This window comes from Pelobates fuscus, chromosome 4 (assembly GCF_036172605.1).
Source record: "Pelobates fuscus isolate aPelFus1 chromosome 4, aPelFus1.pri, whole genome shotgun sequence".
NCBI classification, from domain to species: domain Eukaryota; kingdom Metazoa; phylum Chordata; class Amphibia; order Anura; family Pelobatidae; genus Pelobates; species Pelobates fuscus.
Window position 1 is genome coordinate 69563361 of NC_086320.1, and position 23715 is coordinate 69587075.

Genomic DNA, 23715 nt, shown 5'->3' on the forward strand with positions numbered 1-23715 from the left:
ATGGGAAAGCTATGTATACACTGGACATATTTATACTGAGACTGTCATTTAAGGTAAAGCATCACTGGTAAAACAACAAAAAACTCAAAAGATGTCGAAGCAACAGCAAGACAATGGTAGAGAACTAAATAAAGGGGTACATTTGAAAAGATCTTTAGGGTACTTCGATAGTGTGTGTTTTGTGGTTGGGAGCATTGTAGGAGCTGGGATTTTTGTATCTCCTACAGGAGTTCTGGAATATTCGCAGCTAAATGTTGGCGTGGCTCTATGTATATGGGCTGCTTCTGGAGTCTTGAGTATAATGTGTTCCCTCTGTTACGCAGAATTGGGTTCCGCATTGCCATATACTGGAGGGGAATACTTTCACATAAATCGAGGACTTGGATCTCTACCAGCTTTCATCTTTATCTGGACTCTAACATTGTTTACAATGCCTGCATCCAATGCAGCCTGTTCCCTGACTTTTGCAGAATATGTCACCAAGCCATTTTATTCTGGATGTCCAGTACCAGATCTTCTGAAGAAAATAATAGCCATTGGCATCCTTTGGGTTCTAGGAATCATAAATACTATGAGTGTAAAGATGGCAACCTGGGTACAGAATATATTTACTGTGCTGAAAATGATGGCACTGAGTCTAATTGTGATTTCTGGACTTGTACTACTTGGGACAGATGAAGACTATTTCGAAAACTTTAAAGATGCTTTCAACGGTCAAGTTCCTAATGCAGCACAAATAGCCGAGTCATTCTATCAAGGTCTTCATGCATTTGGGGGTTGGTCCTATTTGAATTACCTCGCTGGTATGTATACACATTTTTTTTTTTTATTATTGTATAGTATGTATGAGTGTTTGTTAAGTACTAAAAACACAATGTCTTATGTAATGCAAGCAGTGATGTATTTTGGTTTTGTGCTGCCCTATGCATGACTAAACCACCTCTTCGTACCTCATCATTTTAAGAGCACACACTGTTACCTGACCATGCACTATTTGGCACACACACTGTTTAACCAACACACACTTTCACTGACTGACAACACACCCTCACTCATTTTATACACTGACATACACTCACTGACAAACTGACAGTCAATCGCCGACACACTAACCAATACACACTTTCACTGACAGACACATACTGACACAACCATTCACGGACAGAAACACACTTTCAGGCACATAAACGCTCACTGGCAGACACAAAGCCTCACTGATTTGACACACTCTGACCGACACACACATACATTGACACACTCACTGACAGAGACACATACACACACACATATTGACTGACACACACTGACAGCCATACACACTCAATGACAAACACACAGATGTCACTGGCAGACTCAGACTCACTGACAAACAGGCACCCACACACATTCACTTACAATAAAATACATGCTTTTTTTTTTTGCAAGATATAAGGCTATAAGTACAAGTAGGACATTGCTGTTTCAAAATATATATTTTAAAAATGTATCAATAGTTACATTGTAACACTGTTATCTGTCAAAAATCTCTGAATCACACCCCACATGTACATATTTTCTTTAGAGTAGACAACCCAGGGTATTCATTTAAGGATATTTTGACACTTTCTATGCAGCCATTTTACCACCAATCTTTGCAAACTTTACATAGGTAGTTTATTTGTTTGATTTTTTTCACATGCATTGCAATTCAGGTATAAATTCACATATTCTGTTATGTGTTGCTGCCAAAATACACTAATATGTGTCCAGCAATATCTCCTGAGTACAGTGATACCACCCATGTATAGGTTTGTTGGGTTGGTTGGGGGCTAAAAGGGCACATTTGGTAGGTGCGCATATCCATTTTCCAACTTGGAATTTTGACATGTAGTCAACCTGCTCCCATGTCCTATTTGGGGCATTTGTGAAGCTGGACGATGTATTTTACCCCCCTCAAACTATATATTTTTGAAAAGTAGGCAACCCAGGGTATTTCAAATGCTGGTATCTTAACACCTTTCATGTGCTGAATTTACCACCAGCCTTTGTCAAACTTTTGGGTAGTATTTTTTTGTGGTTTTTTTTCCCCCACACACATTGTACTTTAGGCATGAATTAACAGACCCTGTTATGTGTCAGCAACATTTCTTGAGTACAGCAGTGATGCCACCCATGCATAGGTTTGCTGGGTTGTTTGGGGGCTAAAAGGCGATGATAGAGACTTGGGCATGTCAGTTTTTCAACTTGATATATAGGTATGCTTGGCCTATCTTCAATTTGGCATATTTTTTGCATCCCCCAGTTAATGTTACCATCATGAAAGTATATAATTTATAAAGTAGAGTCATGCCAGGATATTGTATATAGGGTGTTTTAACTTCATTCCCCTAACCATTGTGCTAAGAAAATTTCAGAGAAAGTGCATGGTGGTAATTTTTGAATCCTGCTTTTTGATTTTAGCCACCTGGTTATATGTTACTGCCAGAAAACACTCCAATTTGTTTTCTGCAAAGTCCCCTGAGTACACCTATGTCCCCCATGCACTGGTTTGCCACGATTTTACAGTAACACATTTTGGACTTGCCATTTTGGCTGAATATAGTTTGCTTGCTTTGCTAGGCACATGTTGAGTGTGGTTCATTTTTACATCCCCCAAGTTGAATTTATGGTTTTAAATGATATATTTTTATAAAGTAGACATCCAAGATGGGGTGTTTTGACTTTTTCCCACAACCATTTTGCCTGAAAAATTCAGAGAAAGTGTGTGGTGATAACTTTTGAATTCTGTTTTTATGCACATATTGCTTTTAGATTTTGGCCAGCCAGTTAAAAGTTACTGCCAGAAAACGTTTCGACTTTTTAAAACTTTTGTACAGGTATCAAATGCACCTTTAGCAGTAATCTCTGAACTAACTCCTGCAAAAAGAATCTAACTGGATATTTGGGGGAAGGAAACTGACTAACTAAAATATGTCGCTTTCAAACACACAAAGTAAAAATATGAGGAACAAGTATTAAAAAAAGGTATATTAAAAGGTGTATTCTGTGTGGTGGAGCCTAAAACAAGTTCCAATACACAGTCCAGGTATTGAAGGGCAATCAGGACAGTAAAAGGGGGTGTCTGTCCTTTTCCCTAACAGACTCGGCAACATTTCTGGGGATTGGCTTTTTTTCAGTTGGCGTTATCTTGAAAATAAAATCTGTAGCACCAATTCTGTACTCCTCTAGCACTGTTGTTGGAACTTGACCACCTTCATAAATTATTGTTGAAATCAGCTTGAGCTGAAATTGGTGAAAGGTTGTTGTTCCTGGATTCATTTTTTTTTAAAAGTAAAAATGAATTATGCGTTGCATAAGATAGATAGCCACCTTTTTATACCAGGCTTTCGTCTTTCTTAAAATCAGATGATCAGCCAAATCAACACCCCCCATGTGCCTGTTATAAGCCCTAATGCAAACAGGTTTGGTCTGTACTCTGCCTTGGACAGTGACATCTGATATGCTTTCGTCATGGATGGAGTATGCATGTTAACATCCTTCCTATCCTTAAATTTTATTGCTAACACTTCAGCTTTGCACATAACTTTCACTTTTTAAAAAAAAAAATTTGGCCTGTATGAGATGTCTGTGGAAATCTTTTGCATTTTTTCGCAGAGTGCTACAGGCCAGTGTCTGCAAACCATAAAGTGCTTGAAACAAACAGACACTGCTATAGAAATTGTCCACATAAAGGTGATAACCTTTATTGAACAAGGGGATCAGTAGGTCCCAAACTATTTTCCCACTTGTCCCCAGAAAGTCAGGACAGCCAGGAGGATCCAGTTGACAGTCTTTCTTCCTCATATACACGAAAGGCAATTGTATAGCCACTTTCACTCTCGCACAGTTTATAGAATTTTACGCCATATCCAGAACGCTTTGAGGGGATGTACTGTTTGAATCCTAATCTCCCTTTATATTTCATTAAAGATTCATTAATTTATATATTTTGTCGGGGGGTATAAATTTCAGAATTTTTTTTTGAAGATGGTCTACCAGTGGGCGGATTTTATAAAGCCTATCATATTGGGGGTGATCTCTCTGAGATGACAGAGAGTATTGTCATTAAAGTGTAAAAAGCAGAGCAGCAACTCATATCCATGGTTTGGGAGTACACTGGATTAGAACAGATAGGGTTGGTGCTCCAGTTAGAACGAATTGATGGCTTCTTAATAATCAGCATAGTAAGAGCCCAGAATTTTTTCAGTTCAGGGACATATGTGGGATGCCAAGCATGTTCCCTGACTGCATAACTACCCGGATTGGTATTATAAATTGGGTAGCATATAGATTAGTCTGGGAAGCAATCTCCTCCCGGATGGTATCCCCTAAGAAACACTCCATATATTGCAAAGGGGAGAAGTCATGCACATTGACATTAATGCCTGAGTTGGCACTGAAAGGGGGGATGGTGGGCTCAGCTAACTGTGGAGGTACCCACTCCTCTTCGAGAGTCGGCGTAGCAGGGGAAGCACAGCTTCTTTTTACAGCCGCTCACACACAGATGGCGTGTCACTAGATGTGTCAGAAAACTGACCTGGAGTCAGTCTGACGCCAAGAAGGGCATATGCCTCCTCCAAGCTGTACATACGCTTCATATTTCACCAACACACTACCTAACTAACTACCTATCGAACTGACTAAAACCGACTTAAACTACCTAATACACAGCTTTTTAACAAAAAATAACCCCTAAGGGCAAATAAATAAATAAATACAGACAGTACAAATGCAAAGCTGTAACATGATTTGGCAGGAAAGGGGTTAAAATTATTTTTCTTTTTACAGTAATACAGTTTGGAACACTTCTGGCAACAATATATCCCGATCTCTGTCTCTCTCTCAAAACGCTACAGAGGAGAGGGAGAGGGGCAGAGATCACTGTCAAAGTGAGTGTTTGTAACAACCATTTTGACACCAGCCAATAAGCGATCCCGTGTCGCTCAAACAACATAATTGGCTGTTACTATCTGCCTTACATGCCTGGCAGATAGTAAAAGTGGTATTTCGGTAGAAGTGATCTCGGATTTAAGTTATGACAGTTCAGGGCCGTCATCAGTCTTCAAGGGAATGTTTCTGATGACGGTCCAGGACCGTCATCGGTCCTCAAGGGGTTAAATACCAGTTGAGAAAAGAAGGCCCACGCACTTTAATGCTCTGTAGGCACATTTATTAGGAACTAGGTGAAGATCCCGGTTGTGGCAAAACGCACATCGGGACAGCTGATTGTGTGTGATCCAAAAATGTGAGGGAGGATTCGATGGGTTATTACCTTCCCTTGGTTTTCTCTTTTTGCATTTACTCGATGTATCTCACACGATATATGTTTTTCTTTCTACTTTTATTCTCAGTTTTTGAATTGTTTATGATTTAGGATTTTATCTCATTTAGCCTGAGCAGCATGCTTGTAATAGGTGTGGGGTATTAGTGGGGTGTCCTTGAAGACACTAATAAGGACATGAGATAGCCATCCCCTTATTTTTGATTTACAGTTTGTTGTTTATTATAGTAGTAGACAACTCCTGTTCTGACTTTCCTATTAAAGGGATACTTTGTTTGTAATAATATTTAGACTTTTGTTTGTAATAAATAAATAAATAAACCTTTAGACTTTTTTAAACTTGTAATGAGGAATTCAATTGGAAATCCAATTAGAACTATATTTTTCCTGTCTAAGCCAACTAAGTATTTTATATAGAAAATCTCAATTATACTTATAGATTTAGTGTTTTTCATTACCGTATATACTTGAGTATGTCGAGTTTTTCGGCACATTTTTTGTGCTGAAAAACCCCAACTCGACTTATACTCGAGTCAATGTCTGTATTATGGCAATTTACATTTACACAATGGGGCTGTGTAGGAGGGGGGCTGGCAGGGAGCTCTTACTTACCTCTTCTGCAGCTCCTGTCAGCTCCCTCCTCCTCCGCGCCGGCCCCCTCCACTGAACTCCCAATGCCACTGGACCACCAGGGAGTGAGAGCCCCTCTCCCTGCCATGTATCAAGCAGGGAGGGGGGACGAAATTTTTTTTTAATAAAATATTAAGAATAAAAAAATAATAATAAAAAAATTACTTATAAAACAAAAAAATAATCTTAAAATAATAATTTAAAAAATAATAATAAAAATGCCCACCCCCCACCAAGGCTCTCCATCACACTCTGCATCACACACACACACATACACTGCACTCATACACACACTGCATTCATACACACACTGCATTCATACACACACTGCATTCATACACACTGCACTCATACACACACTGCATTCATACACACTGCACTGATACACACACTGCACTCATACACACACTGCATTCATACACATACTGCATTCATACACATACTGCATTCATACACACACTGTACTCATACACACACTGCATTCATATACACACACTGCACTCATACACACACACTGCATTCATACACACACACTGCACTCATACACACACACACTGCATTCATACACACACACACACTGCATTCATACACACACACTGCATTCATTATATACACACACTGTAAATAAATATTCAATTAATATAATTTTTTTAGGATCTAATTTTATTTAGAAATTTACCAGTGGCTGCTGCATTTCCCACCCTAGTCTTATACTCGAGTCAATAAGTTTTCCCACTTTTTTGGGGTTAAATTTAGGGGCCTCGGCTTATATTCGGGTCGGCTTATACTCGAGTATATACGGTATTTGGATTTGATATTTTGATATATTGGATTTAAATATGATACAATAAAAGTTTTATTTTAGACTTCTGGGCTGGCACTTCCTTATCTGTATTTGATATATTTGTTCGATTTAAGTAGGGGTTATCCCTCATTGTCCCTCAGCTTAACATATTCTCCTTGTATATACTGCTTAGTTTTGTTGATCAAGGTGGACACAGCAACATTTCAACCCTACATTGGGTCTTTGTCAAGCTTGACAAAGACCCAGTGTAGAGTCGAAACGTTGCAGTGTCCTCCTTGTTACTAATAAATCTGCCTACAGAGCATTGGAGTGCCTGGACCTTCTTCCCTCTACTGGTATTTACACACATATTCACTGACAGACACACAAACTCACAGACACACTCACTGGCAGACACACACAGTCATTCACTGACAGACACATACTCACTGATACACTTACAGACACACAGTCCCTGGCATACACTCACTGACAGACACACTGATTTACACACACTCACAGACACAAACATTTAGTGACAGACACACACATACACATTCTCTCACACACACACACAATGATCACAAATTATTATTATTATATTTTTCATTTATGATTTATGTTCACCTAGCCTCCGTAACTTTTGAAGAGTTGGAGTGGATCCTGTCCCTGGGGTCAGGGCCAGTGTAAGGATTTTTGCCGCCCTAGGCTAAAAAAAATGTTACTGCCCCATTCGCACCACAGTGGTCCTGTAGGCTTAAGCCCACAAGATAACACATTGCCTTACCTTGAAGGGTTAAACAAGACTCTAGTAGCTGTCACAGTGACCGCCATTAGAGACACCTTCGCTAAAATGCCATATTTACATATACTCACACACAGACTCACACTCACTCACTCACTCACTCACTCACAGTCAATGGTCCACACAATCACAATCAGTGACCACTGCACACATGATTCACGCAGAGTGACACACACACTGTCTCAAGCAGACATACACTGACTTATGCAGACTGACATACACACATGCACACGCTGGCCGAAGCTTACACACACACACTGACTGAGGCAGACTGATACACACACACTGGCCCATGCAAAAACACACACACAAACACATATTGTCCTATGCAAACATGTGCCCACACACAGACCAAAGCAGACACGCACACACAGAGACCGAAGCAGGCACACACAGAGACCGAAGCAGGCACACACACTGAACCAAGCAGACACACACACTGATCCAGACATACAAACACACTGATCCAGACACACACATATTGATCCAGACTCAAGCAGACACACATATTGACCCAGACACACAAACACAGACCTAAGCAGATACACACACAGACCCATGCACACACACGGACCCAAGCAGACACACATACTGATCCAGACACACACACACAGACCCAAGCAGATACACACACACTGACCCATGCAAACATACTGACCCATGCACACACACAGATTCAAGCAGACACAAAAAGACCCTAGCAGCCACACACAAACACTGATCCAGACACACACACAGACCCAAGCAGATACACACACTGACCCACGCAGACATACACACACTGACCCACATAGACACACACACACACACACATTGACCTAAGCAGACACATACACACACACACACAATGATCGAGAAATACAGACACACACACACTGATCCAGACACACATTGACCCAAGCTGACAAACACACAGACACAAGCACACACAAACATCCTGACTGAAACAGGCTGACACACACACACACACCCGTCCCCCACTTGCCTTAATTTCATGTTTGCTCTCCGTGTGTCCCAGTCCAGGACTGGCTGCCTTCATGCTATCTTAGCTCCGCCCACACGATCCTCCTGCCCACTTGACCCCAAGTACAGGGGAAGGGGCAGGAGCGATCGTGCAATGCGCCCGTGTGCTGCTGAGATGTGAGATATGTAGGGGGAACGGCTCTCAGTGCTGAGGTTGATGGCACCGGTGCCATGACCTGGGCACACAATACAGAATGTGTTCCACATAGAGGGGGGCGGACCAAACCAGCAGTAAAGCTGCTGCCTGCGCCCCCTTTAAGAAGCGCCCTAGGCGGCAACCTATAGGATAAATAAATAAATAAACCTTTAGACTTTTTTAAACTTGTAATGAGGAATTCAATTGGAAATCCAATTAGAACTATATTTTTCCTGTCTAAGCCAACTAAGTATTTTATATAGAAAATCTCAATTATACTTATAGATTTAGTGTTTTTCATTACCGTATATACTTGAGTATGTCGAGTTTTTCGGCACATTTTTTGTGCTGAAAAACCCCAACTCGACTTATACTCGAGTCAATGTCTGTATTATGGCAATTTACATTTACACAATGGGGCTGTGTAGGAGGGGGGCTGGCAGGGAGCTCTTACTTACCTCTTCTGCAGCTCCTGTCAGCTCCCTCCTCCTCCGCGCCGGCCCCCTCCACTGAACTCCCAATGCCACTGGACCACCAGGGAGTGAGAGCCCCTCTCCCTGCCATGTATCAAGCAGGGAGGGGGGACGAAATTTTTTTTTAATAAAATATTAAGAATAAAAAAATAATAATAAAAAAATTACTTATAAAACAAAAAAATAATCTTAAAATAATAATTTAAAAAATAATAATAAAAATGCCCACCCCCCACCAAGGCTCTCCATCACACTCTGCATCACACACACACACACACTGCACTCATACACACACTGCATTCATACACACACTGCATTCATACACACACTGCATTCATACACACTGCACTCATACACACACTGCATTCATACACACTGCACTGATACACACACTGCACTCATACACACACTGCATTCATACACATACTGCATTCATACACATACTGCATTCATACACACACTGTACTCATACACACACTGCATTCATATACACACACTGCACTCATACACACACACTGAATTCATACACACACACTGCACTCATACACACACACACTGCATTCATACACACACACACACTGCATTCATACACACACACTGCATTCATTATATACACACACTGTAAATAAATATTCAATTAATATAATTTTTTTAGGATCTAATTTTATTTAGAAATTTACCAGTGGCTGCTGCATTTCCCACCCTAGTCTTATACTCGAGTCAATAAGTTTTCCCACTTTTTTGGGGTTAAATTTAGGGGCCTCGGCTTATATTCGGGTCGGCTTATACTCGAGTATATACGGTATTTGGATTTGATATTTTGATATATTGGATTTAAATATGATACAATAAAAGTTTTATTTTAGACTTCTGGGCTGGCACTTCCTTATCTGTATTTGATATATTTGTTCGATTTAAGTAGGGGTTATCCCTCATTGTCCCTCAGCTTAACATATTCTCCTTGTATATACTGCTTAGTTTTGTTGATCAAGGTGGACACAGCAACATTTCAACCCTACATTGGGTCTTTGTCAAGCTTGACAAAGACCCAGTGTAGAGTCGAAACGTTGCAGTGTCCTCCTTGTTACTAATAAATCTGCCTACAGAGCATTGGAGTGCCTGGACCTTCTTTCCTCTACTGGTATTTACACACATATTCACTGACAGACACACAAACTCACAGACACACTCACTGGCAGACACACACAGTCATTCACTGACAGACACATACTCACTGATACACTTACAGACACACAGTCCCTGGCATACACTCACTGACAGACACACTGATTTACACACACTCACAGACACAAACATTTAGTGACAGACACACACATACACATTCTCTCACACACACACACAATGATCACAAATTATTATTATTATATTTTTCATTTATGATTTATGTTCACCTAGCCTCCGTAACTTTTGAAGAGTTGGAGTGGATCCTGTCCCTGGGGTCAGGGCCAGTGTAAGGATTTTTGCCGCCCTAGGCTAAAAAAAATGTTACTGCCCCATTCGCACCACAGTGGTCCTGTAGGCTTAAGCCCACAAGATAACACATTGCCTTACCTTGAAGGGTTAAACAAGACTCTAGTAGCTGTCACAGTGACCGCCATTAGAGACACCTTCGCTAAAATGCCATATTTACATATACTCACACACAGACTCACACTCACTCACTCACTCACTCACTCACTCACAGTCAATGGTCCACACAATCACAATCAGTGACCACTGCACACATGATTCACGCAGAGTGACACACACACTGTCTCAAGCAGACATACACTGACTTATGCAGACTGACATACACACATGCACACGCTGGCCGAAGCTTACACACACACACTGACTGAGGCAGACTGATACACACACACTGGCCCATGCAAAAACACACACACAAACACATATTGTCCTATGCAAACATGTGCCCACACACAGACCAAAGCAGACACGCACACACAGAGACCGAAGCAGGCACACACAGAGACCGAAGCAGGCACACACACTGAACCAAGCAGACACACACACTGATCCAGACATACAAACACACTGATCCAGACACACACATATTGATCCAGACTCAAGCAGACACACATATTGACCCAGACACACAAACACAGACCTAAGCAGATACACACACAGACCCATGCACACACACAGACCCAAGCAGACACACATACTGATCCAGACACACACACACAGACCCAAGCAGATACACACACACTGACCCATGCAAACATACTGACCCATGCACACACACAGATTCAAGCAGACACAAAAAGACCCTAGCAGCCACACACAAACACTGATCCAGACACACACACAGACCCAAGCAGATACACACACTGACCCACGCAGACATACACACACTGACCCACATAGACACACACACACACACACATTGACCTAAGCAGACACATACACACACACACACAATGATCGAGAAATACAGACACACACACACTGATCCAGACACACATTGACCCAAGCTGACAAACACACAGACACAAGCACACACAAACATCCTGACTGAAACAGGCTGACACACACACACACACCCGTCCCCCACTTGCCTTAATTTCATGTTTGCTCTCCGTGTGTCCCAGTCCAGGACTGGCTGCCTTCATGCTATCTTAGCTCCGCCCACACGATCCTCCTGCCCACTTGACCCCAAGTACAGGGGAAGGGGCAGGAGCGATCGTGCAATGCGCCCGTGTGCTGCTGAGATGTGAGATATGTAGGGGGAACGGCTCTCAGTGCTGAGGTTGATGGCACCGGTGCCATGACCTGGGCACACAATACAGAATGTGTTCCACATAGAGGGGGGCGGACCAAACCAGCAGTAAAGCTGCTGCCTGCGCCCCCTTTAAGAAGCGCCCTAGGCGGCAACCTATAGGATAAATAAATAAATAAACCTTTAGACTTTTTTAAACTTGTAATGAGGAATTCAATTGGAAATCCAATTAGAACTATATTTTTCCTGTCTAAGCCAACTAAGTATTTTATATAGAAAATCTCAATTATACTTATAGATTTAGTGTTTTTCATTACCGTATATACTTGAGTATGTCGAGTTTTTCGGCACATTTTTTGTGCTGAAAAACCCCAACTCGACTTATACTCGAGTCAATGTCTGTATTATGGCAATTTACATTTACACAATGGGGCTGTGTAGGAGGGGGGCTGGCAGGGAGCTCTTACTTACCTCTTCTGCAGCTCCTGTCAGCTCCCTCCTCCTCCGCGCCGGCCCCCTCCACTGAACTCCCAATGCCACTGGACCACCAGGGAGTGAGAGCCCCTCTCCCTGCCATGTATCAAGCAGGGAGGGGGGACGAAATTTTTTTTTAATAAAATATTAAGAATAAAAAAATAATAATAAAAAAATTACTTATAAAACAAAAAAATAATCTTAAAATAATAATTTAAAAAATAATAATAAAAATGCCCACCCCCCACCAAGGCTCTCCATCACACTCTGCATCACACACACACACACACTGCACTCATACACACACTGTATTCATACACACACTGCATTCATACACACACTGCATTCATACACACTGCACTCATACACACACTGCATTCATACACACTGCACTGATACACACACTGCACTCATACACACACTGCATTCATACACATACTGCATTCATACACATACTGCATTCATACACACACTGTACTCATACACACACTGCATTCATATACACACACTGCACTCATACACACACACTGCATTCATACACACACACTGCACTCATACACACACACACTGCATTCATACACACACACACACTGCATTCATACACACACACTGCATTCATTATATACACACACTGTAAATAAATATTCAATTAATATAATTTTTTTAGGATCTAATTTTATTTAGAAATTTACCAGTGGCTGCTGCATTTCCCACCCTAGTCTTATACTCGAGTCAATAAGTTTTCCCACTTTTTTGGGGTTAAATTTAGGGGCCTCGGCTTATATTCGGGTCGGCTTATACTCGAGTATATACGGTATTTGGATTTGATATTTTGATATATTGGATTTAACCCCTTAAGGACACATGACGTGTGTGACATGTCATGATTCCCTTTTATTCCAGAAGCTTGGTCCTTAAGGGGTTAAATATGATACAATAAAAGTTTTATTTTAGACTTCTGGGCTGGCACTTCCTTATCTGTATTTGATATATTTGTTCGATTTAAGTAGGGGTTATCCCTCATTGTCCCTCAGCTTAACATATTCTCCTTGTATATACTGCTTAGTTTTGTTGATCAAGGTGGACACAGCAACATTTCAACCCTACATTGGGTCTTTGTCAAGCTTGACAAAGACCCAGTGTAGAGTCGAAACGTTGCAGTGTCCTCCTTGTTACTAATAAATCTGCCTACAGAGCATTGGAGTGCCTGGACCTTCTTTCCTCTACTGGTATTTACACACATATTCACTGACAGACACACAAACTCACAGACACACTCACTGGCAGACACACACAGTCATTCACTGACAGACACATACTCACTGATACACTTACAGACACACAGTCCCTGGCATACACTCACTGACAGACACACTGATTTACACACACTCACAGACACAAACATTTAGTGACAGACACACACATACACATTCTCTCACACACACACACAATGATCACAAATTATTATTATTATATTTTTCATTTATGATTTATGTTCACCTAGCCTCCGTAACTTTTGAAGAGTTGGAGTGGATCCTGTCCCTGGGGTCAGGGCCAGTGTAAGGATTTTTGCCGCCCTAGGCTAAAAAAAATGTTACTGCCCCATTCGCACCACAGTGGTCCTGTAGGCTTAAGCCCACAAGATAACACATTGCCTTACCTTGAAGGGTTAAACAAGACTCTAGTAGCTGTCACAGTGACCGCCATTAGAGACACCTTCGCTAAAATGCCATATTTACATATACTCACACACAGACTCACACTCACTCACTCACTCACTCACTCACAGTCAATGGTCCACACAATCACAATCAGTGACCACTGCACACATGATTCACGCAGAGTGACACACACACTGTCTCAAGCAGACATACACTGACTTATGCAGACTGACATACACACATGCACACGCTGGCCGAAGCTTACACACACACACTGACTGAGGCAGACTGATACACACACACTGGCCCATGCAAAAACACACACACAAACACATATTGTCCTATGCAAACATGTGCCCACACACAGACCAAAGCAGACACGCACACACAGAGACCGAAGCAGGCACACACAGAGACCGAAGCAGGCACACACACTGAACCAAGCAGACACACACACTGATCCAGACATACAAACACACTGATCCAGACACACACATATTGATCCAGACTCAAGCAGACACACATATTGACCCAGACACACAAACACAGACCTAAGCAGATACACACACAGACCCATGCACACACACAGACCCAAGCAGACACACATACTGATCCAGACACACACACACAGACCCAAGCAGATACACACACACTGACCCATGCAAACATACTGACCCATGCACACACACAGATTCAAGCAGACACAAAAAGACCCTAGCAGCCACACACAAACACTGATCCAGACACACACACAGACCCAAGCAGATACACACACTGACCCACGCAGACATACACACACTGACCCACATAGACACACACACACACACACATTGACCTAAGCAGACACATACACACACACACACACAATGATCGAGAAATACAGACACACACACACTGATCCAGACACACATTGACCCAAGCTGACAAACACACAGACACAAGCACACACAAACATCCTGACTGAAACAGGCTGACACACACACACACACCCGTCCCCCACTTGCCTTAATTTCATGTTTGCTCTCCGTGTGTCCCAGTCCAGGACTGGCTGCCTTCATGCTATCTTAGCTCCGCCCACACGATCCTCCTGCCCACTTGACCCCAAGTACAGGGGAAGGGGCAGGAGCGATCGTGCAATGCGCCCGTGTGCTGCTGAGATGTGAGATATGTAGGGGGAACGGCTCTCAGTGCTGAGGTTGATGGCACCGGTGCCATGACCTGGGCACACAATACAGAATGTGTTCCACATAGAGGGGGGCGGACCAAACCAGCAGTAAAGCTGCTGCCTGCGCCCCCTTTAAGAAGCGCCCTAGGCGGCAACCTATAGGACGCGCCGGCTCTGCCTGGGGTCAAGTGTGGCTGCTAACTGCCAACAATTGTTCATTGTTACTAAAAGATCAATTGTATTGTAACAGCAAGCTGTTCCATGCATAGTTAATAAATAATTTCTGGTCCATACATATATGCAATGGACAGTGTAGGGCATTTGTCTTTGGTTATTAGGCTTTACTCTGGGGAAAAAATTAATCTGGTGTATTTAGGTTTAATGATTTGCCTGTTTACATGACATCTTGCAACACTGTTCTCTGAGGACAGCAAACCAGGATGGATTTTAATGATGGAGTGACTGCCAGGCGGGATGGTGTGTGAGCAATGGAGGTGACAAGGGAGCTGTAATCTTCTTGCTCTTCTCCCTTGCGCCATTAAGTGATGCCGGGGCCGGAGTGACGTCATATACCGGCTCCTGGCATCACGGGAGGGTGCATGAAGGGGGAGTAGAGCAAGAATATTACAGCTTCCTCCTGCACACATCTGCTCTCCTCTGGAGAGCCCTAAGTTAGCCACACAGCCAGTTCTTGGGCCCACCATGACAGGCAAAAGCTGCAGAACAATGGGGTGGGTAGAAGAGGGGGGCATTCAAACAGGTGTTCGGGGGTCATTTTTTTCTGCCCCCTTATGGATAGTGCCACCCAAGACCCAATGCCTTGTTTGCCTTGGGCAAAATACAGTGCAGAATGCAATTAAATTCACACTGATTGAGAATACCTCTAGCCCAAAAAAGATACATAGTCAGTGCAGCCTATATCAGCATGAAGGGTAATTTTCTAGTACAGTAAAGCAAGACATAGTTGTGCTTGTCTATTCAGGGTCACCTTGTACAGTAATATAAACACTAGACTTTGCATTTGGTTTCAAACAAATAGTGAGTCAACATTCATGCAAAAATCCTAAACTTTGAAATGCCACATGGATAAAGCACAAAACAGACAATGCATGAATGTTTCATAGAAACATAGAAACATAGAAACATAGAATGTGACGGCAGATAAGAACCATTCGGCCCATCTAGTCTGCCCAATTTCCTAAATACTTTCATTAGTCCCAGGCCTTATCTTATATCTAGGATTGCCCTATGCCTATCCCACGCATGCTTAATCTCCCTCACTGTGTTAACGCTCACTGTCTTTCATTTGATTCATGATTTCACTCATGGTGCCAAAAAGAAAGATGGGGAAAAATGATGATTGGTGGTTATGGGACAGCTACTTAATGTTTGTTTTGTTTATTCCACACAGATCAAGTGAGAAGTGATATATATTATCTAATAGATATATTTGCTACTCTCCCACCTTTCCCTCCCCTGCTCTCCCCTTTATTCTTACCTTATTTGTGAGAAAAATGGTGCAAAAATAAGCTGTGTGGTGTACTGCGAAATATATACAAAGTATACATATAGCTTGCAGTACACTAATTGGCCAATTTTTAATGTTTTTTTTTTGTTGTTGTTGTTTTTTATGGTTCATTCGAATTTTTTTAAAAATTCTAAATTTGACAGAACTGTAAAGCACCATGAACTAATTCCAAATCAATAGAAACATTGACTGAATGAGTGAGACATCAGGTAAGAAATTGGGTTAACCAAGTTTTTTTTAACAGTGCACCATTCCAATAAACATTGTTTAATTTTTAACATGCATGGACAAACAAATGAGAGAAAATAAATAGTGGAAACAAGTAGATAAAAGGAGTGGGATGGCCAAACTATTTTCATAATAATACTGCCATACCCTGTATGTCTAAGTGCATACAGCATTACCCACTTATAAGATTGTAGAGTGTTATACTAATGTACCACTTTATATATATATATATATATATATATATATATATATATATATATATATATATAAATCCAAATGTATGGCTGTGCTCACGATTAAAAGTCCAAAGTTTAATAGAAAAACGATTTAAAACATGATCAACATGATCAACATGATCCTGATGAAAGTCGTATGTGACTGAAACGTTGATCCACTGATGTTTTAAATCGTTTTTCTATTAAACTTTGGACTTTTAATCGTGAGTGCAGCCATACATTTGGATTTTTTTTGGATATTAAAGCTACTGATGGTTGGCACCCGGCCACTTAAGGGACATTGAAGCGTGAGTGCAGGAACACAACTTGTATTTTTTTTGTGTATATATATATATATATATATACAGGGCTCGAGTCCTGCAGGAACGCATGGGAACGGCGTTCCTGCACTTTTTCCAAAGCAGGAACGCCGTTCCCAGTCCTGCAGGACCTGCCCTGCTAACTGCACACAGGGGCCATCACACGCGTTGTTCTTCTCCAGCTCTAACTCTCGCGAGACCCGCAGCTGTAAGAGCGTGTTGCCACGGGTTACCATGGCAACGCTCCGCACAGGCGAGTCTCGCGAGAGTTGAAGCTGAGAGAGCTGGAGAAGAACGCTGCGTGTGATGGCCCCTGTATGCAGCGGCTGCTACCCTCCACCGGACCACGAGGCGATCTCCCCCCTCCCTGACAAGGTAAGAAGCAGGGAGGGGGGAGTAAAGTAAAAAAAAACATAAAAACATAAAGGTTAAAAAGCAAATGCATCCCCCCATCATCCAGCACACACACACACATAATCCAGTACACACACACACATAATCCAGTACACACACACATAATCCAGCACACACACATAATCCAGCACACACACACACATAATCCAGTACACACACATATACACACATAATCCAGCACACACACACACACACATAATCCAGCACACACACACACACACATAATCCAGCACACACACACACATAATCCAGCACACACACACACACATAATCCAGCACACACACACACATAATCCAGCACACACACACACACACACACACACACATAATCCAGCACACACGCATCATCCAGCACACACACACATAATCCAGTACACACACACACACATAATCCAGTACACACACACACACACACATAATCCAGCACACACACGCATAATCCAGCACACACACACACATAATCCAGCACACACACACACACACATAATCCAGTACACACACACACATAATCCAGCACACACACACATAATCCAGCACACAAACACGCATCATCCAGCACACACACGCATCATCCAGCACACACACACACACATAATCCAGCACACACATAATCCAGCACACACACACACATAATCCAGCACACACACACACATAATCCAGCACACACACACATCATCCAGCACACACACACACATAATCCAGTACACACACACACATCATCCAGCACACACACACATAATCCAGTACACACACATAATCCAGTACACACACATAATCCAGCACACACACATCATCCAGCACACACACACACATAATCCAGCACACACACACATCATCCAGCACACACACACATCATCCAGCACACACACACATAATCCAGTACACACACATAATCCAGCACACACACACATCATCCAGCACACACACACACACATAATCCAGCACACACACACATCATCCAGCACACACACACACACACAATCATCCAGCGCACACACACACATCATTCAGCACACACACACACATCATAGCCCCCCCCCACACACATACATCATCCAGCACACACACATCATCCAGCAAACAAACACACACACTTCATCCAGCACACACACACACTTCATCCAGCACACACACACACTTCATCCAGCTCACACACACACACACATCATCCAGCGCACACACACACACACACATCATCCAGTGCACACACACACATCATCCAGCACACACACACACACACTTCATCCAGCTCACACACACACACACTTCATTAAGCACACACACACAATCATCCAGCACACACACACACACACAATCCAGCACACACACACTGCATTCATTATACACAATCTGCACTTACTACAAACACACTACCTTCATTATACACACTCTGCACTCATTACAAACACACTAAATTCACTGTACACACTGCACTCACCACACACACTACATTCACTATACACACTCTGCATTCATTATACACACTCTGCATTCACTACACACACACTACATACACTGCATTCATTATACACACTGCATTCATTATACACACTATGCAATCACTACAAACACACTACATTCATTATACACACTCTGCACTCACTACAAACACACTCCATTCACTATACACACTTTGCACTCACTACACACTACATTCATTATACACACTGCATTCACTACACACACTACATTCATTATACACACTCTGCACTCACTACAAACACACTGCATTCATTATACACACTTTGCACTCACTACAAATACACTGCATTCATTATACACACTCTGCACTCACTACAAACACACTACATTTATTATTCACACTGCACTCACTAAAAAAACACTCTACACTCACTACAAACACACTGCATTCATTATACACACTCTGTACTCACTAGAAACACACTGCATTCATTAAACACACTCTGCACTCACTACAAACACACTACATTCATTATACACACTCTGCACTCACTACAAACACACTACATTCATTATACACACTCTGCACTCACTACAACACACTACATTCACTATACACACTTTGCACTCACTACACACTACATTCATTATACACACTGCATTCACTACACACACTACATTCATTATACACGCTCTGCACTCACTACAAACACACTACATTCATTATACATACTCTGCACTCACTACAAACACACTGCATTCATTATATACACTCTGCACTCACTACAAACACACTACATTCATTATACACACTCTGCACTCACTACAAACACACTACATTCATTATACACACTCTGCACTCACTACAAACACACTACATTCATTATACACACTCTGCACTCACTACAAACACACTACATTCACTATACACACTTTGCACTCACTACAAACACACTACATTCACTATACACACTTTGCACTCACTACACACTACATTCATTATACACACTGCATTCACTACACACACTACATTCATTATACACACTCTGCACTCACTACAAACACACTGCATTCATTATACACACTTTGCACTCACTACAAATACACTGCATTCATTATACACACTCTGCACTCACTACAAACACACTACATTTATTATTCACACTGCACTCACTAAAAAAACACTCTACACTCACTACAAACACACTGCATTCATTATACACACTCTGTACTCACTAGAAACACACTGCATTCATTAAACACACTATGCACTCACTACAAACACACTACATTCATTATACACACTCTGCACTCACTACAAACACACTACATTCATTATACACACTCTGCACTCACTACAAACACACTACATTCATTATACACACTCTGCACTCACTACAAACACACTACATTCACTATACACACTTTGCACTCACTACAAACACACTGCATTCACTATACACACTTTGCACTCACTACACACTACATTCATTATACACACTGCATTCACTACACACACTACATTCATTATACACGCTCTGCACTCACTACAAACACACTACATTCATTATACACACTCTGCACTCACTGCAAACACACTGCATTCATTATACACACTCTGCACTCACTACAAACACACTACATTCATTATACACACTCTGCACTCACTACAAACACACTACATTCATTATACACACTCTGCACTCACTACAAACACACTACATTCATTATACACACTCTGCACTCACTACAAACACACTACATTCACTATACACACTTTGCACTCACTACTCACTATATTCATTATACACACTGCACTCACTACACACACACTACATTCATTATACACATTCTGCACTCACTACAAACACACTACATTTATTATACACACTGCACTCACTACAAACACTTCATTATACACACTCTGCTCTCACCACAAACACACTACATTTATTATACACAATCCGCACTCACTACAAACACACTGCATTCATTATACACACTCTACACTTACTACAAACACACTACATTCATTATACACACTCTACACTCACTACAAACACACTACATTCATTATACACACACTGCACTCACAACAAACACACTAAATTTATTATACACACTGCACTCACTACAAACACACTACATTCATTATACACACTGCACTCACTACAAACACACTACATTCATTATCCATACTCTGCATTCAGTACAAACACACTACATTCATTATACACATCCTGCACTGCACTATATGCATAGGAGTGTAATTTTTTTTAAGGGGGGGGGAGGTGGAATCTTGGGTGAGTTCCCACACTTTTTTCCCCAGGACTTGACCCCTGTATATATATATATATATATATATATATAAAGCCAAAAAATAATCAGCACTCCCAGGATTTGTAAATAATCAAAAAAATACTTTACTCCATAGTCAACGTTTCAGCTCCTCTTGGGAGCTTTCATCAGGACAGCATACAAAACATAAATGAAAATTACATTGCTTAAATAAGAACATCAATCCAATTCAGACTCACATTTCAGGTCTGTTCCTACTTGATCTCCAATCAATTCAAACTTCTAATCGAGAGACGCCAGGACACAGCTTTTCCCGGCTTGCGCTCGCGCTGTCACGTGATGTGAGTGACATCATCACGTTTTTAGTCACTATGGAGATCGAGACGCCGTCCGCGTCTAACGATCATCCCCTCAGTTACTTCCTGGCAGACCGCATTTCCCGTAACTATGGGAACGCCCAGCGCGTGCGCCCTTGACTCACTCTCCTAATCTCTCTGTTCATGAACACAATATAAGCAGACTTCGCTACTAAGGAGATCAATAGTAAATAAGAACATAAAGTATATAAATATATCCAACTCCTTTACCCTTCCATATGGCATATATAAACAACGATTACTAAAAAGAAGAAAAAAGAAAAAAACATGATAAGTCAGAGGGTTGCTATTTCTAAGCAATCCAGCAGAAGATATTTTGTGCAATTACTGTGTCATTAAAAAGTTCCGATATCAGTGTGTATTATCCACTCTTAGGGTCAATGTGTTAAAGTAACTTACTAATTAGGTGCTGTGAATACCTTTCAATAAACCACCACTATAGTAAAGTGACCAGCAGGTAAAAAAAAGCCTGCTTATGATATATCTATAATTAAATTCATAATAAAACATCCATATGGATGTATCCTAAATTGATAGTAGTGCAAATAATTCATAATTAATTATCTATAATTAAATTCATAATAAAACATCCATATGGATGTATCCTAAATTGATAGTAGTGCAAATAATTCATAATTATGAATTATTTGCACTACTATCAATTTAGGATACATCCATATGGATGTTTTATTATGAATTTAATTATAGATATATCATAAGCAGGCTTTTTTTACCTGCTGGTCACTTTACTATAGTGGTGGTTGATTGAAAGGTATTCACAGCACCTAATTAGTAAGTTACTTTAACACATTGACCCTAAGAGTGGATAATACACACTGATATTGGAACTTTTTAATGACACAGTAATTGCACAAAATATCTTCTGCTGGATTGCTTAGAAATAGCAACCCTCTGACTTATCATGTTTTTTTCTTTTTTCTTCTTTTTAGTAATCGTTGTTTATATATGCCATATGGAAGGGTAAAGGAGTTGGATATATTTATATACTTTATGTTCTTATTTACTATTGATCTCCTTAGTAGCGAAGTCTGCTTATATTGTGTTCATGAACAGAGAGATTAGGAGAGTGAGTCAAGGGCGCACGCGCTGGGCGTTCCCATAGTTACGGGAAACGCGGTCTACCAGGAAGTAACTGAGGGGATGATCGTTAGACGCGGACGGCGTCTCGATCTCCATAGTGACTGAAAACGTGATGATGTCACTCACATCACGTGACAGCGCGAGCGCAAGCCGGGAAAAGCTGTGTCCTGGCGTCTCTCGATTAGAAGTTTGAATTGATTGGAGATCAAGTAGGAACACACCTGAAATGTGAGTCTGAATTGGATTGATGTTCTTATTTAAGCAATGTAATTTTCATTTATGTTTTGTATGCTGTCCTGATGAAAGCTCCCAAGAGGAGCTGAAACGTTGACTATGGAGTAAAGTATTTTTTTGATTATTTACAAATCCTGGGAGTGCTGATTATTTTTTGGCTTTATGTTTATTGTGCAATCTAGCACCGGGTTCTAATCCCTTTTTGGTAGGAATGCAAGGCTTTTTGTTCATTATTTATTATATATATATATATATATATATATATATATACTATAGAGTTTCAGCTAGTTTACCACCTTCTCAGCTATTTATTAAAGATTGTATTATATTGTAATATGTTATGTCTGCTTTAGTGGCTTCTCTGGTCTGAGAAGGGATTTAAGAAAGA

At 41.2% G+C, this 23715-nt stretch overlaps 1 protein-coding gene across 1 annotated transcript in view; it reads left to right on the forward strand.

Annotated features, from left to right (window-relative positions):
• Nucleotides 1-286: 286 nt before the first annotated feature.
• LOC134607795 (b(0,+)-type amino acid transporter 1-like) overlaps nt 287-23715 on the forward strand; it is a 35749-nt gene continuing 12320 nt past the window's right edge. Inside the window, exon 1 of the mRNA XM_063450352.1 lies at nt 287-803. Coding sequence (XP_063306422.1) covers nt 302-803 — 502 coding nt within the window. The 5' untranslated portion in view covers nt 287-301. The remainder of the gene's footprint in view (nt 804-23715) is intronic.